The 18077-nt window shown below is 45.5% G+C and overlaps 1 protein-coding gene across 1 annotated transcript in view; it reads left to right on the forward strand.

The window, feature by feature from the left end:
• The window catches only part of rsph3 (radial spoke head 3), a 160036-nt gene that overhangs the window by 88661 nt on the left and 53298 nt on the right, over nt 1-18077 (forward strand). The window contains exon 7 of the mRNA XM_078229990.1: nt 14134-14215. Within this exon, the coding sequence (XP_078086116.1) occupies nt 14134-14215 (82 nt within the window). The remainder of the gene's footprint in view (nt 1-14133; nt 14216-18077) is intronic.

Raw genomic sequence — 18077 nt, forward strand, 5'->3', positions numbered from 1 at the left:
TAGTGTGGTTCGGGTGGGTTTAAACTAATGTGGCAGGGGGGTGAGGATCAGAACAATAGGTCAATAAGCATAGAGGCTGGGGACAAGGTTGGGGCCAAGACAAGGCTATCTAAGAGGAAGAGCCTTCTGGGGGAGGATGACCTCAGTGGGCCTGGAGGCCTGGAGTGCATCTGCTTCAATGCAAGGAGCGTCACGGGCAAGACAGACGAGCTTATAGCCTTAATGCGTGCGTAGAACTTGGATGTGGTTGCAGTGATGGAGACTTGGTTAAAAGAAGGACAGGACTGGCAGCTGAATATTCCGGGGTATAAGTGTTTTAGGCGAGATAGAGGAGAGGAGAGGTGGGGGAGTAGCAATGCTGGTCAGGGAGCATATTACAGCGGTACAGAGGGTGGACAATATGGAAGGGTCATGTAACGAGTCACTGTGGGTGGAGCTCAGAAACAGGAAGGGCACAGTCACTATGCTGGGGGTATACTACAGGCCACCCAACAGCCCACAGGAAGTTGAGGAATGGATATGTAAGGAGATTCTGGACAGGTGCAGAAAAAATAGGGTTGTTGTAATGGGAGACTTTAATTTCCCTCACATAGACTGGAAATCGCTTAGGGTTGGGGGCCTGGACGGGGAAGAATTTATAAAATGCGTACAGGAAGGTTCTTTGGAACAATATGTTGACAGTCCAACTAGAGAGGGGGCTATACTGGACCTAGTACTGGGGAATGAGCCCGGTCAGGTCATCAAAGTTTCAGTAAGGGAACATGTGGCAAATAGTGATCGCAATTCTGTAAACTTTAGGATAGTAATGGAAAAAGATGAGTGTTGTCCTATGGGTAAGGTGCTGAATTGGGGGAAGGCTAACTACAGCTGGATTAGAAGGATTTGGTGGTTGTTGATTGGGAGAGGCTGTTCAAGGGTAAATCCACATCTGGCATGTGGGAGTCTTTTAAGGAACAGTTGATAGGACTGCAGGACAGGCATGTGCCTGTAAAGAGGAAGGATAGGAAAGGTAGGATTTGAGAGCCGTGGATAACCAGTGAAATTGTGGGTCTAATCAAAAAGAAAAAAGAGGCATACATGAGGTCCAGGCAGCTAAAAACAGATGGAGCACTGGAGGAATACAGAGAAAGTGGAAAAGAACTCAAACAAGGACTTAGAAAGGCAAAAAGGGGTCACGAAATGTCCTTGGCAGACAGGATTAAGGAGATACCTAAGGCATTTTATACATACGTTAGGAACAAGAGGGTTGTTAGGGAAAGAATCGGACCTCTCAGGGACAAAGGAGGGGAATTATGCTTAGAACCAAAGGAAGTAGGTGAGATCCTAAACGAATACTTCGCATCAGTATTCACAAAGGAGAGGGACATGTTGACTGGTAGTGTCTGAGAGATGTGTTGACCTGTTAGAAAAAATCTCAATTACAAGGGAGGAAGTGTTAGGTTTTTTAGGAAACATTAAGACAGACAAATCCCCAGGGCCGGATGGCATCTATCCTAGACTCCTCAGGGAGGCGAGAGATGCAATTGCTGGGCCTCTAACAGAAATCTTTGTCTCTTCACTGGACACAGGTGAGGTCCCAGAGGATTGGAGGATAGCAAATGTGGTCCCGTTAAGAAGGGTAGCAAGGATAACCCGGGTAATTATAGGCTGGTGAGCTTGACGTCCGTGGTAGCGAAGTTGTTGGAGAAGATTCTTAGAGATAGGATATATGCGCATTTAGAACTGAATAATCTCATTAGCGATAGACAGCATGGTTTTGTACGAGGGAGGTCATGCCTCACAAATTTGGTTGAGTTTTTTGAGGAGGTGACAAAAATGATTGACGAGGGAAGGGCCGTGGATGTCGTCGATATGGATTTTAGTAAAGCTTTTGACAAGGTCCCTCATGGCAGGCTGGTGCAAAAGGTTAAATCTCACGGGATAAAAGGTGAGCTAGCTAGATGGGTGGAGAACTGGCTTAGCCATAGAAGACAGAGAGTAACAGTGGAGGGGTCATTTTCCGGTTGGAGGTCAGTGACTAGTGGTGTTCCGCAGGGCTCTGTACTGGGATCTCTGCTATTTGTGATATATATAAATGATTTGGAGGAAGATGTAACTGGTGTGATCAGTAAGTTTGCAGACGACACGAAGATTGCTGGAGTTGTGGATAGTGATGAACATTGTCAGAGAATACAGCAGGATATAGATAGGCTGGAACATTGGGCGGAGAAATGGCAGATGGAATTTAATCCAGATAAATGCGAAGTGATGCATTTCGGTAGATCTAATGTAATCTAATAATAATGTAATTTGGTAGATCTAATCTAATGGAGCTCTACAATAAATGGTAGAACCATCAGGAGTATAGACACACACAGGGACCTGGGTGTACAAGTCCACAGATCTTTAAAGGTGGCAGCACAGGTGGAGAGGGTGGTGAAGAAGGCATATGGCATGCTTGCCTTTATTGGACGGGGCATAGAATATAAAAATTGGCATATGATGTTGCAGCTGTATAGAACATTGGTTAGGCCACATTTGGAATACCGCGTCCAGTTCTGGTCACCACACTACCAGAAGGACGTGGAGGCTTTGGAGAGAGTATAGAGAAGGTTTACCAGGATGTTGCCTGGTATGGAGGGTCTTAGCTATGAGGAGAGATTGGATAAACTGGGGTTGTTCTCCCTGGAAAGACGGAGGATGAGGGACGACCTAATAGGGGTGTATAAAATTATGAAGGCATAGATAGAGTGAACAGTGGGAAGCTTTTTCCCAGGTCGGAGGTGATGAACACAAGGGGTCACGGGTTCAAGGTGAGGGGGACAAGGTTCAACACAGATGTCAAGGAGACGTATTTTACACAGGGTGGTGGGGGCCTGGAATGCCAAGCAGGATGATTGAGGCGGACACGCTGGGATCGTTTAAGACTTATCTAGATAGCCACATGAACAGACTGGGAATAGAGGGATACAAAAGAATGGTCTAGTGGGCACATGAGCGGCGCGGGCTTGGAGGCCGAAGGGCCTGTTCCTGTGCTGTATTGTTCTTTGTTCTTTGTAAAAGTAAAATACCGCAAATGCTGTCAATCTGAAACATAAATAGAAAATGCAGGAGATCTGGTAGCATCTGTGGAGAGAGAAACTGAAATGTTAGCTCAGACAAATGATATTTTCCTCTCTAGCTAAAGACAAGTTAGGGGCAGATTTTATTTCCTTCTGCTTGGCAGAAACCAGACCAAGTTCCATTCAGTGGAGTAGGTGCCTCATTTAATATAAACCAAGTAGAGTTTGATGTTTCGTAGAGAACCCCGAAGCAATTTTAACAACCTGCTTGCTGGTTGTAATGAGTTAGCTCCTCTGGAGCTACCACCATTTTCCACCAGGAAAATGTGGGGCTTTTCTCCCATGGTTATCCCTCCACTTCCTTAGAACCACTCTCAAACCCCTTCATACCCAAAACCTCAGCACAGATTGGGAATCCCTTCTGGGGTCAACTGGTCTGTATTGCCTGATACTACTACAGGCACTGTTTAATTATTAGGTGCTTCTTGGATTTACACAATAAGACAATTTTGGATGTAAAGTAGCACACGAGCTTAAACTTCATCCAAAACTGTAACCTTTTTTGACCATGTAGACGTCAAAGGCAACACTTGGAATACTGTGTACAATTCTGGTCACCCTATTATAGAAAGGATATTATTAAGCTGGAAAGAGTGCAGAAAAGATTTACGAGGATGCTACCGGGACTTGATGATTTGAGTTATAAGGAGAGGCTGGATAGACTGGGACTTTTTTCCCAGGAGCATAGGAGGCTTAGGGATGATCTTAGGGGTTTATAAAATAATGAGAGGCATAGATCAGTTAGATAGTCAACATCTTTTCCCACAGGTAGGGGAGTCTAAAACTAAAGGTTTAAGGTGAGACGGGAGAGATACAAAAGCGTCCAGAGGGGCAATGTTTTCACAGGGTGGTGAGTGGAACAAGCTGCCAGAGGTAATAGTAGAGGCGGGTACAATGCTGTCTTTTAAAAAGCATTTAGACAGTTACATGGGTAAGATGAATATAGAGGGATATGGGCCAAATGCAGGCAATTGGGACCAGCTTAGTGGTTTAAAAAAAAAAGGACGGCATGGACAAGTTGGTCTGAAGGACCTTTTTCCATGCTGTAAACCTCTATGACTCTATAACTGCATTGCCCTCATCTATCTATCTTGGTTACCGCTTCAAAAATCTAAATCCAATTCGTGAGACATGATTTTCTACTCTCAAAGCCATGCTGACTGTCCCTAATCAGTCCTTGCCTCTCTCAATGCCTGGAGATCCTGTCTCTTCGAATACCTTCTAACAACTTAACCACTACAGACGTTAGGCTCACTGGCCTGTAGTTCCCAGGCTTTTCCCTGTAGCCCTTTTTAAACAACGTTTGCCACCCTCCAATCTTCAGGCACCTCACCTGCGGCTATCGATGATTCAAATATCTCTGCTTGGGGACCCACAATTTCCTCCCGAGCCTCCCACGATGTCTTGGGATGCATTTCATCCGATTTATCTACCTTGATGCGCTTTGAGACTTCCAACACTCCCTTCTCTGTAATATGTACACTCCTCAAGACATCACAATTTATTTCCCCAAGTTCCCTAACATCCATGCCTTTCTCAACAGTAAATACCGATGATAGTCAAAAAGAAGAAGAGGCATATGACATGCATAGGCAGCTGGGATCAAGTGGATCCCTTGAAGAGTATAGAGGTTGTCAGAGTAGAGTTAAGAGGGAAATCAGGAGGGCAAAAAGGGGACACGATTGTTTTGGCAGATAAGGCAAAGGAAAATCTAAAGAGCTTCTGCAAATACATAAAGGGCAAAACAGTAACGAGAGAGTAGGACCTCTTCAGGATCAACAAGTCATCTACACACATAGGGTCTCACCCATCTCTCTAAGTGAATATTTCTCATAGTAATATTTACTATTGAGAAAGGCATGGATGTTTGGGAACTTGAGGAAATAAATGGTGATGTCCTGAAGAGTGTACATATTACAGAGAAAGAGATGCTGGAAGTCTTAAAGCGCATCAAGGTAAATAAATCGCCGGGACCTGATGAAATGTATCCCAGGACATTGTGGGAAGCTAGGGAGGAAATTGTGGGTCCCCTAGCAGAGATATTTCAATCAGTGACAGCCACAGATGAGGTACTTGAAGATTGGAGGGTGGCAAATGTTGTGCTTTTGTTTAAGAAGGGCTGCAGGGAAAAGCCTGGGAACTACAGACCGGTGAGCCTAACTTCTGTAGTGGGTAAATAGTTAGTAGGTATTGTGAGAGACCGGGTTGACAGGCATTTGGAGACGCAAGGACTGATTAGGGACAGTTAGCATAGCTTTGTGAGTGGAAAATCATGTCTCGCAAATTTGATTGAAGCGGTAACCAAGAAGGTAGATGAGGGCAGTGCAGTTGATGTTGTCTACTTGGGCTTTAGCAAGGCCTTTGACAAGGTACTGCATGGTAGGTTGTTGCATAAGGTTAAATCTCACGGGATCCAGGGTGAGGTAGCTAAATGGATACAAAATTGGCTTGATGAGAGGAGACAGAGTGGTTGTAGAGGGTTGTTTTTCAAACTGGAGGCCTGTGATCAGTGGTGTGCCTCAGAGATCGGTGCTAGACCCACTGTTATTTGTCATTTATTAATGATTTGGATGAGAATTTAGGAGGCATGGTAAGTAAGTTTGCAAAAGACACCGAGATTGTTGGCATAGTGGACAGTGAAGAACATTATCTAGGATTGTAACGGGAGCTTGATCAATTGGACCAGTGGGCCGATGAATGGCTGATGGAGTTTAATGTGGATAAATATGAGGTGATGCATTTTGGTAGATTGAATCGGGGCAGGACCCACTCAGTTAATGGTAGGACATTGGAGAGAGTTATGGAACAAAGAGATCTAGGGGTACAGGTTCAAAGCTCCTTGAAAGTGGAGTCACAGGTGGACAGGGTGGTGAAGAAGGCATTCGGAATGCTTGGTTTCATTGGTCAGAACATTGAATACAGGAGATGGGACATCTTGTTGAAGTTGTATAAGATATTAGTAAGGCCACACTTGGAATACTGTGTACAGTTCTGGTCACCCTATTATAGAAAGGATATTATTAAACTAGAAAGAGTGCAGAAGAGATTTACTAGGATGCTACCGGGACTTGATGGTTTGAGTTATAAGGAGAAGGTGGATAGACTGGTAAGTAAGTTTGCAAAAGACACCGAGATTGTTGGCATAGTGGACAGTGAAGAACATTATCTAGGATTGTAACGGGAGCTTGATCAATTGGACCAGTGGGCCGATGAATGGCTGATGGAGTTTAATGTGGATAAATATGAGGTGATGCATTTTGGTAGATTGAATCGGGGCAGGACCCACTCAGTTAATGGTAGGACATTGGAGAGAGTTATGGAACAAAGAGATTTTTTCCCTGGAGTGTAGGAGGCTTAGGGGTGATCTTGTAGAGACCTATAAAATAATGAGGGGCATAGATAAGGTAGAGTCAACATCTTTTCCCAAAGGCTGGGGAGTCTAAAACTAAAGGACATTGGTTTAAGGTGAGAGGGTTGAGAGACAAAAAGGTCCAGCAGGGCAATTTTTTCAGAGGGTGGTGAGTGTCTGGAACGAGCTGCCAGAGGTAGTAGTAGAGGCAGGTACAATTTTGCCTTTTAAAAAGCATTTAGACAATTACATAGCTAAGATGGGTATGGAGGGATATGGGCCAAATGCGGGCAATTGGGGCTAGCTTAGTGGTAAAAACTGGGCCGCATGGACAAGTTGAGCCGAGGGGTCTGTTTCCATGCTGTAAACCTCTATGACTCTATGACCGTAACCTCAAATGAATGTCTAAAGGAAAACATGCTCAAAAGTAATCTGTAGTTTGTGTAGCATTCTGAAGTAATTATATTCATTTTTATTAATGAAAGGAAGTCTGATCTGTTGTTTGAGAACAATACAGAAGTCTGATCTGCTATTTGAGAACATGTATTGTGATCAATAATTTCCACAATATATTATATTTCTTTACATTCTAGTATCATAGAGGTCATTTGGATGTTGTATATGGGGTTCCAAAAGGTGTTTGATAAAGTTTGGTAGGCTTGTTGGCAACATTGAAACCCATAGGATAAAAGCGATACTGGACACATAATTGGCTAAGAGATCGAAAACAGTGTTATGGTGAATGCCTGCTTAGAGAATGGGGAGGTTTTCCGAACTTACTCCGCTGTTATTAGATCACGCCAAAGCAGTAGAATAGTGTGTGAGCCTAAAAATCCGTTTTGCACCTGGTGCCAAACAGTTTGCAATTCTCCCAGCCTCTTTGTAATGGCGCAAACCAATTCGTGCCCATTCTCACCGAAAAAGAAGTCGAGGGTGATTCGCATACAATTGCCAGCATTTCAATTTCATTTTCACCAGGATGCTGCCTTGGATGGAACATTTAAGTTATGAAGACAGGTTGTGTAGGCTTAGGTTGTTTTCATTGAAGCAGAGAAGACTGAGGGGCGACCTGATCAAGGTGTACAAGATGATGACAGACATGGACAGAGTGGATAAGGAGTAGCTGTTCCCTTAGTTGAAGAGTCAGTCATGGGAGGACATAGGTTCAAGGTGAGGGGCAGCAAGTTTAGGGGAATTTAATTGAGGAAAAACTTCTTCACCCAAAGGGTGGTGACGGTCTGGAATGCGCTGCCAGGGAGGATGGTAGAGGCAGGTTGTCTCACATCCTTCAAAAAGTATCTTGATGAGCACTTGGCACATCATAACTTTCAGGGCTATTGCCAAGTGCTGGCAGATAGGATTAGGTGCGAGTTCAGGTGTTTCCAATGTGTCGGGGCAGACTCGATGGGCTGAAGAGCCTCTTCTATGCTGTATGAGTCTATGATTAGCAAAATCGGCAAGTGACTCCCAGACTACACCCATCTATCCGGTGTCATGTCACACCGGCGCAAATCATTATCTCTCCTATAAACTGTGGTTCAGGCACAACAGTTGGGAAGGAGAGCTGTCCACCAACCTTCCAGGGTGCAAAGAGGGTGGTTCAGCCACTGCCATGGTGCGGGGTGGAGACCCCCATGGATGCAACAGGCTTGAGAGGGGGAGCTCAGGCTGGGCCGGGGGTCCTCAGGTCAGTGGTCGCTGCTTGGTTGGAGCTGTGGGGCAAGCATTCACCCTGCCTGCTGAAAGACCCCCTAGGAGGTCCAGAGATTGAGATCAAATCCCACTGATGTTGCCGCCTCCACCTTGCCACCTCTCGGCTGGGAAGGCTCCATGGTTTAGCAAGGACATCCCATCCCAGGCCCCATTAACAGTCACAAGCACATGGCAGCTGTTACCCCAATTAAGGGAGCTTGTCAGGTGATAACACAGCTCAGCACACTGCATGAACTCAGTAGTACTCCCTACAGTGACCATCTATCGCAAGGAAGTTAGAACGGTGCTTCCCTACCATTTTGTCTGATCAGGGCGCCATGTCTGGAAGTCACGTTGCACCAAACATCCAGGTGGGTACACGCATGTGTATCCTGCAAGGATTCCTTATTGAGGACCTTCCCACAACTGCACTTAGGCTCAACGTGAGCGCCAGAGCGCTGAGCCCAGTCTGCCTCGTGCAGCTGCCACTGACCTGTGATATCAGGGGTCTGTATCCAGGGATGTGACTTTCCAGGGATTTGGTGGGGGGGGGAGCTTTGCGCCACATACCAGCAAGCATGCAATTGCTGCATCATGTGAAGGGAGGGTACAGCCGTGTGGGACACCATTGGCAACCATAAGGGGGCAGTTTCTATGGCCGCTGAGGTGATGATGTGTTAAAGGTTGGCAGCCAATCAAGGTGGCACATGGCAGTGGGGTAGGTTAGGCTTGCCAGGGTTCAGACGCATGAGGACATGGGCTGTTTTGAGGGATTGAGGGCTCCGTGATAGATAACCTTATGGTTATCAGGGAGTGCCCTTTATGAACAGGAAGGCTTTCACTCTCTGAATGCGTAGATCATGTGCGACCGCCTCGCTAACATCTTGGAGATGTGCTTGGGCTTCCAGGGGAGTATGTATGACAGCTACATCTTGGGACACTCGTGTATCTCCAGGGTGTTTGAAGACCAGCGTTAGAGAGAATCTCTGTTACGAGGGAGGAAGTGTTAGGTTTTTTTAGGTAACATTAAAACTGACAAATCCTCAGGGCCTGATGGCATCTATCCTAGACTGCTCAGGGAGACAAGAGATGTAATTGCTGGGCCTCTGTCAGAAATCTTTGTCTCTTCATTGGACACAGGTGAGGTCCCTGAGGATTGGAGGACAGCGAATGTGGTACCGTTATTTAAGAAGGGTAGCAGGGATAACCCGGGTAATTATAGGCCGGTGAGCTTGACGTTCGTGGTAGGGAAGTTGTTGGAGAGGATTCTTAGAGACAGGATGTATGCGCATTTAGAATGGAACAATCTCATTAGTGACAGACAGCATGGTTTTGTAAGAGGGAGGTCGTGCCGTACAAATTTGGTGGAGTTTTTTGAGGAAGTGACAAAAACGGTTTACGAAGGAAGGGCCGTGGATGTCGTCTATATGGATTTCAGTAAGGCATTTGACAAAGTCCCTCATGGCAGGTTGGTTAAGAAGGTTAAGGCTTATGGGATACAAGGAGAGGTGGCTAGATGGATAGAGAACTGGCTTGGCCACAGGAGACAGAGGGTAGCAGTCGAAGGGTCTTTTTCCAGCTGGAGGTCTGTGACCAGTGGTGTTCCGCAGGGCTCTGTACTGGGACCTCTGCTATTTTTGATATATATAAATGATTTGGAAGAAGGTGTAACTGTTGTAATCAGCAAGTTTGCGGATGACACGAAGATGGCTGGACTTGCGGATAGCAATGAACATTGTCGGACAATACAGCAGGATATAGATAGGCTAGAAAATTGGGCGGAGAAATGGCAGATGGAATTTAATCCAGACAAATGCGAAGTGATGCATTTTGGAAGAACTAATGTAGAGGGGAGTTGTACAATAAATGGCAGAGCCATCAAGAGTATAGCAACACAGAGGGACCTAGGTGTGCAAGTCCACAAATCCTTGAAGGTGGCAGCACAGGTGGAGAAGGTGGTGAAGAAGGCATATGGTATGCTTGCCTTTATAGGACGGGGTATAGAGTATAAAAGCTGGAGTCTGATGTTGCGGCTGTATAGAATGCTGGTTAGGCCACATTTGGAGTACTGCGTCCAGTTCTGGTCACCGCATTACCAGAAGGACGTGGAGGCTTTAGAGAGAGTGCAGAGAAGGTTTACCAGGATGTTGCCTGGTATGGAGGGTCTTAGCTATGAGGAGAGATTGGGTAAACTGGGCTTGTTCTCCCTGGAAAGATGGAGAATGAGTGGAGACCTAATAGAGGTGTACAAAATTATGAAGGGTATAGATAGGGTGAACAGTGGGAAGATTTTTCCCAGGTCGGAGGTGACGATCACGAGGGGTCACGGGCTCATGGTGAGAGGGGCGAGGTATAACTCACATATCAGAGGGACGTTTTTTACACAGAGTGGTGGGGGCCTGGAATGCGCTGCCAAGTAGGGTGGAGGAGGCAGGCACACTGACATCGTTTAAGACTTACCTGGATAGTCACATGAGCAGTCTGGGAATGGAGGGATACAAACGAATGGTCGAGTTGGACCAATGAGCGGCACAGGCTTGGAGGGCCGAAGGGCCCTGTTTCCTGTGCTGTACTGTTCTTTGTTCTTTGAGCTGCCAGGATGCCTCATGGGGACAAGGGCCATCCGCTTAAGTCACAGTTTATGACACCTGAGACCAAGGTGAAGGAGACCTACAATGAAGCCCACACAGCCATCTGGTCCATCGTCGAGCAGTACATCAGACTAGTAAAGATGCGGTTCTGCTACCTTCACCACTCTGGTGGGATCCTTCAGTACAGCCCCAGAGGGCCTCCTGCATTGTGGAGGTCTGCTGTGCACACCACAACCTGGCGCAGCAGTGGGGTGACATCATGGAGGAGGAGGGGAGCCAGGCGGATGCCCTTGTGGAGGAGGTGGTCCAGGAGGGTGTGGAAGAAGATGCTAAGGAGGAACCAGAGGATGCTGGACCAGCAGCAGCAACCCCCCCCCCCCCCCCCCCCCCCCATCATCACCTCAGGGTAATGGGGGCTCACTGCCAAGACCCTCTGTCTTGCACCTGCCACCTTTGGCTACCATTTCCAGTGCTGGGTCCACTGTTATTTGTCATTTATATTAATGATTTGGATGAGAATATAGGAGGCATGGTTAGTAAGTTTGCAGATGACACCAAGATTGGTGGTATAGTGGACGGTGAAGAAAGTTATCTCCAATTGCAACGGGATCTTGATCAATTGGGCCAGTGGGCTGACGATTGGCAGATGGAGTTTAATTTAGACAAATGCGAGGTGATGCATTTTGATAGATTGAAGCAGGGCAGGACTTACTCAGTTAATGGTAGGGCATTGGGGAGAGTTACAGAACAAAGAGATCTAGGGGTACAGGCTCATAGCTCCTTGAAAGTGGAGTCACAGGTGGACAGAGTGGTGAAGAAGGCATTCGGCATGCTTGGTTTCATCGGTCAGAACATGGAATACAGGAGTTGGGACATCTTGTTAAAGTTGTACAAGACATTGGTAAGGCCGCACTTGGAATACTGTGTGCAATTCTGATCACATTATAGAAAAGATATTATTAAACTAGAAAGAGTGCAGAAAAGATTTACTAGGATGCTACCGGGACTTGTTGGATTGAGTTATAAGGAGAGGCTGAATAAACTGGGACTTTTTTCTCTGGAGCATAGGAGGCTGAGGGGTGACCTTATAGAGGTCTATAAAATAATAAGGGGCACAGATCAGCTAGATAGTCAATATCTTTTCCCAAAGGTAGGGGAGTCTAAAACTAGAGGGCATAGGTTTAAGGTGAGAGGGGAGAGATACAAAAGTGTCCAGAGGGGCAATTTTTTCACACGGTGAACAAAGAACAAAGAACAATACAGCACAGGAACAGGCCCTTCGGCCCTCCAAGCCCACGCCACTCCCCGGTCCAGGATTGAATCCTGAATCCAGGATCCCCGCCCAATTTTCCAGCCTATCTACATCCTAATATCCTATCCACCAAGCTGTCCCTCACAGCTACGATGCTTTGTTCATCACAACCTATTAACTCACCCCCACCCCCCCATTCCAGACCATGTGATCTCCAGGGAGAGGCGAAAACCCAGAGTGAAAACCCCAGGGCCAATATGGGGAAAAAAAATCTGGGAAATTCCTCTCAGACCCCCTGTGGCGATCGAAACGAGTCCAGGAGATCACACTGGCCCTGAACAGAAAATGCTTCCCAACCCTATTCATTTCCACTTCTGCTTTACGAACACCATCTGAATTCCCTGCCCCCGAGACAGGTTCCCAACTATCCGCAGTCTCGCTCTGTACTGGCACCAGCAAGATGATCATAGAATGAAGCCTTGAAACGAGAAACAAAGAACAATTAGCCCGCGCCGCTCCCCTGGTCCAAACTAGACCACTCTTTTGTATCCCTCCATTCCCACTCCGTTCATATAGCTGTCTAGATAAGTCTTAAACGTTCCCAGTGTGTCCGCCTCCACCACCTTGCCCGGCAACACATTCCAGGCCCCCACGACCCTCTGTGTAAAATATGTCCTTCTGATATCTGTGTTAAACCTCCCCCCCTTTCACCTTGAACCTATGACCCCTCGTGAACGTCACCACCGACCCGGGGAAAAGCTTCCCACCGTTCACCCTATCTATGCCTTTCATAATTTTATACACCTCTATTAAGTCTCCCCTCATCCTCCGTCTTTCCAAGGAGGGTGGTGTGTGTCTGGAACGAGCTGCCAGAGTTAGTAGTAGAGGCGGGTACAATTTTATCTTTTAAAAAGCATTTAGATAGTTACATGGGTACAATGGGTATAGAGGGATATGGGCCAAATGTGGGCAATTGGGATTAGCTTAGGGGCTTTAAAAAAAAAAAAGGGCAGCATGTACAAATTGGGCCGAAGGGACTGTTTCCATGCTGTAAACCTCTATGACTCTATGACACATACATCTTTCTTCAGAACCAGTTGGCACAAAAACAGATATGCTCATCTGGGTGCTACATTTCCAGCCTTTTAACCCCTCTGGACAGAGATCCAGAAAGACACCTATCTTCTGACCCCCATACAGCAGTCTCCAGAGAGAGAGTGCTAACTTCAAACAGCAGAACTTTAGAGAAAGAGCTGTATTTTCTGGCTGGTTCCTGACTCCAATATTCAGAGAGAGAAAGAGCTTACTTCTTTCTATAGCTCTCAAACAGCAACTAAACCTGTTACTCTCTGTGCACCTAGCCCTGCCACCCAGTCGCATGCTGTCAATCAACCTAATCAAGCCCCACTCTGAAAAACCCCAGGGGAAAACACTAAAATAACTGATCTGCATTAGTCCAGGTTAAAACAAACATTCCAGCAATTAGGACCAATTATGCTTCTGCAACATTGACATGTTGTCAGTTTGTACATGATGTGCTCCTGCGCCCCCATAAGAATTGTACCCTTTATATTGGGTGGAATTTTGAGCCCTTGGTAGTCGTCAGCATAAACCGTGACACTGGACCAACCTACCATGAGGGACTTTGTCAAACGCTTTATTAAAGTCCATATAGACGACATCCACGGCCCTTCCCTCGTCAACCATTCTAGTCACTTCTTCAAAAAACTCCACCAGGTTAGTGAGGCATGACCTCCCTCTCACAAAACCATGCTGACTATCGTTAATGAGTTTATTCCTGCAGGATGATCCATCTTTCCAGAAGTGAGGATATCCACAATGGAAGAAGGCACGCAGAGATAAATTAGTCTAATAGGCACCAGTACGGGTATTCTGCTGTTCCAGTAGTATACAGTGTAGATGAGAGCAATTTAATCAATAGAAAAAGTTAATTTAATAGAAGGACAGCAATCCAACACGGGTTTAGAATAGTCCGTTTTAAATTTGTTACTTGACGTAGCTCATATCCACCGTTCAAGAAAGAAACAAGATTGAAGCAATCATAATGAGGACAAGTATTTCAATAAAAAAAATAATGAGCTCTGTGGTTTCCAAGAATAATATATGCGTTTGTTCCTTGTTTTGCAGTAATACTCCGTGATGTGATTAAGAGCAGAAACCAGGCTTTCTCACAAGTGAAATCGGATGATGAGCCAATGCATGTATTTAGGTAAAGAAAGAATCCAGAAATTTGTATTTTGCAGTTTGCTAACCAGTTCTGCTTTGCTCTTAATAAACTGTGATGAAAATGACAGTGTGACATGTTGGTGGTTGCCACTTGTTTGTTACCTTCATGTTCTGCTTTCTTTTCTACTAACTGGCAAGTAATTTAGTTTAAGCCCTGAAATTTCAGGCTTTCCTTCATATTGTGTTGCAACGTTTGTTGTTAAGTCTGTAAAACACACATCAAAAATGGATTTCTGACAACTGCCCTGTGAGAGGTTTTTTTGTATTGCATACTGCCACTAGATGTCATCCTTGTTTAATTCTTAAAATATGTTTAGATGAAAAATTTCCAACAGCGTCCCCTGAAATTAGCTGGAGGTTTTCTTCTTCGTTTTGCATCTCGGTAGATTGCCTTGCTAGAAAATGGGTCAGTTTGTACATGATGTGCTCCTGCACCCCCATAAGAATTGTACCCTTTATATTGGGTGGAATTTTGAGCCCTTGGTAGTCGTCAGCATAAACCGTGACACTGGACCAAAATTTCTCAATTTACATGTCCCTCTATGACATAAAGAGGTTCTTTCGGGAACTCAATTTTACTATATTAGCATATCATTAGTGAGCCTTCCCACCAGGATTTCCACCCTCTGATTTGTTCATTACGCACTGGCGTGACATCATGCTGGCGCAGTTTACAAAGTCTCCATAGTCATGTGAACCTGGCGACCTCGCATCCGAAGGGGATATTGGTGGTGAGCGTGCAAGTCACCATTACCAACGAGGGAGTCAAATGGAGAGTGGGCAATGGAGATGATGTGGGGGAACTATCTAAGTCATTCTCAGGCTGAGGAGAGGTAGTTCTAGGGCTCCTTTTGGTGTAGACTTTGTGCTTCTTGGGTTCCCCCTGCTGGTGTTAAGCAATGTTTCCTGTGGCCTTTCTGGAATAAGTTTATAGGGTCAGCACAGACTTTGAGGTCCCAGGTTCGGGTCTAGTGAAAAGCCAGGCTGCATGGGCAGTATGGGGGCTCTGATGTGGTGATTAGCTCCATGAGGGCAAGCGAACCCTGGCATGATGGGTTAAAGAGGTCAGTCACAGTTATTACCCCCCACCCTCATGCTGCAAGGGACAGCTGTAGGGCATGAAGAGTGTGGAAGGCCACTGCAATGGTCCTGGAGTCCAGGCTGTCATAGAAACATAGCAAATAGGAGCAGCAGTAGGCCATTAGGCCCTTCCAGCCTGCTCCACCATTCATGATCATCACTAATCATCCAACTCAGTAGCCTGTTCTCGCTCCCCTCCCATCCCGTCATATTCTTTGATCCCTTTCACCCCAAGAGCTATATTTAGCTCCGTCTTGACAACAAACAATGTTTTGGCCTCAATTACATTCTGTGGCAGAGAATTCCACAGTCTCACCATTCTCTGGGTGAAAAGATTTCACTCATCTCAGTCCTAAATGATTTACCTGTAGTGTTAGACTGTAGCCCCTGGCTCTGGACTCTCCTGCCATGGGGAACATCCTTCCTGCATCTATCCGATCTAGTCCTTTTGGAATTTTGTAGGTTTCAATGAGATTCCTCCCTCATTCTTCTAAACTCCAGTGAATATAATCATAACCAATTCAATCTCTCCTAATACGTCAGTCCTGCCATGCCAAAAATCAGTCTGGTAAACCTTTCCTCTATAGCACGAACGTCCTTCCTTCGGTAAAGAGACCAAGACTTCACACGATATTTCAGGTGTGGTTTCACCATGACCCTCTATAATTTCAGCAAGGCATACCTGTTCCTATACTCAAATCCTCTCATTATGAAGGTCAACATTACATTTGCCTTATTTACCACTTGCTGCACCTGCATGCTTTCTTTCAGCGACTGATTTAGAAGGACACCAGGTTTCGTTGCACATTCCCCTCTCTCAATTTATAGCCATTCAGATCATTTGCCTTCATGCATTACCAAAGTGGACAACCTCACATTTATCCACATTATACCGCTTTTGCCGTGGATTTGCCTACTCATTCAGCTTGTCCAAATCACAATGAAGCTTTTCTGAATCCTCCCTGCAGTTCATCCTCCCACCCAGCTTTGTGTCATCTGCAAAATTGGAGATATTGCATTCAGTTCCTTCATCTAAATCATTAATATATATATTGTGAACATCATAGAAATCATAGAAGAAATCATAGAAACCCTACAGTACAGAAAGAGGCCATTCGGCCCATCAAGTCTGCACCGACCACAATCCCACCCAGGCCCTACCCCCATATCCCTATATAGTTACCCACTAATCCCTCTAACCTACACATCTCAGGATACTAAGGGCAATTTTTAGCATGGCCAATCAACCTAACCCGCACATCTTTGGACTGTGGGAGGAAACCGGAGCACCCGGAGGAAACCCACGCAGACACGAGGAGAATGTGCAAACTCCACACAGACAGTGACCCAAGCCGGGAATCGAACCCAGGTCCCTGGAGCTGTGAAGCAACAGTGCTAACCACTGTGCTACCGTGGACTTACATCTAAGGACTTAGTACTGATCCCTGTGGTACCCCATTAGTTACTGCCTGCCATTCAGAAAAAAGACCTGTTTATTCATGCACTTTTGTGAGACAGTTTTCTATCCCCCTCAATACATTACCGCCAACCCCACGCGCCTTAATTGCCAATCTCTTACGTGGGACTTTGTTGAAAGCCATTTGAAAGTCCAAATAAACCATATCCACTGTCTCTCCTTCATCAACTTTACGAGTTACATCCTCGAAGAATTGCAGTAAATTTGTCAAGCATGATTTCCCTTTCGTAAATCCATGCTGACTCTGTCCGATTCTGCCACTGTTTTTCAAAGTGCTCTGCTATAAAACCTTTGATAATGGACTCTTGAATTTTACCAACCACTGACGTCAGGCTGACTGGTCTTAATTCCCTGTATTTTCTCTACCTCCTTCTTTAAATAGTGGGGTGACATTTGCTACCCTCCAATCTGCAGGAACTGTTCCAGAGTCTATAGAATCTTGGAAGATGAGCACCAATGCATCCACTATTTCTAGAGCCACTACCTTAAGTACTCTGAGATGTAGATTATCAGTCCCTGGGAATTTTGGCCTTCAAGCCCATCAATTTCCCCAACACCATTTCTCTATTAATGCTGATATCCTTCAGTTCCTCCATCTCACTAAACCCTGTGTTCCCTAACATTTCTGGTATGTTATTTGTGTCCTCCTTTAGATCATAGATCATAGAAACCCTACAGTGCAGAAAGAGGCCATTTGGCCCATCGAGTCTGCACCGACCACAATCCCACCCAGGCCCTACCCCCATATCCCTACATATTTTATCCACTAATCCTTCTAACCTACGTGAAGACAGAACCAAAGTATGTATTTAATTGGTCAACCATTTCTTTGTTTCCCTATTATAAATTCCCCTGTTTCTGACTGTAACTTGCCTTCACTAATCTTTTTCTCTTCATATACCTAGAGAGACATTTACAGTCAGTTTTTGTTTACCGCAAGCTTACTCTCTTACTCTATTTTCCCCTTCTTAAGCAATCTCTTGGTCCTCCTTTGTTGAATCCTAAACTGCTCCCAATCTTGAAGTCTGTTTTTTCTGGCCAATTTGTCTGCCTCTTTCTTGGATCTAATGCTATTTCTAATTTCCCTTGTAAGCAATGGTTTGGCCACCTTTCCCATTTTACTTTTGCGCCAGTCAGGAATGAACAAATGTTGCAGTTGACCCATGTGTTCTTTGAATGTTTGCCATTGTCTATCCACTATCAGCCCTTTAGAACAAAGAACAGTACAGCACAGGAAACAGGCCCTTCAGCCCTCCAAGCCTGTGCCACTCCTTGGTCCAACTAGACC

The sequence above is a fragment of the Mustelus asterias genome, chromosome 15 (genome assembly GCF_964213995.1).
Source record: "Mustelus asterias chromosome 15, sMusAst1.hap1.1, whole genome shotgun sequence".
NCBI lineage: Eukaryota > Metazoa > Chordata > Chondrichthyes > Carcharhiniformes > Triakidae > Mustelus > Mustelus asterias.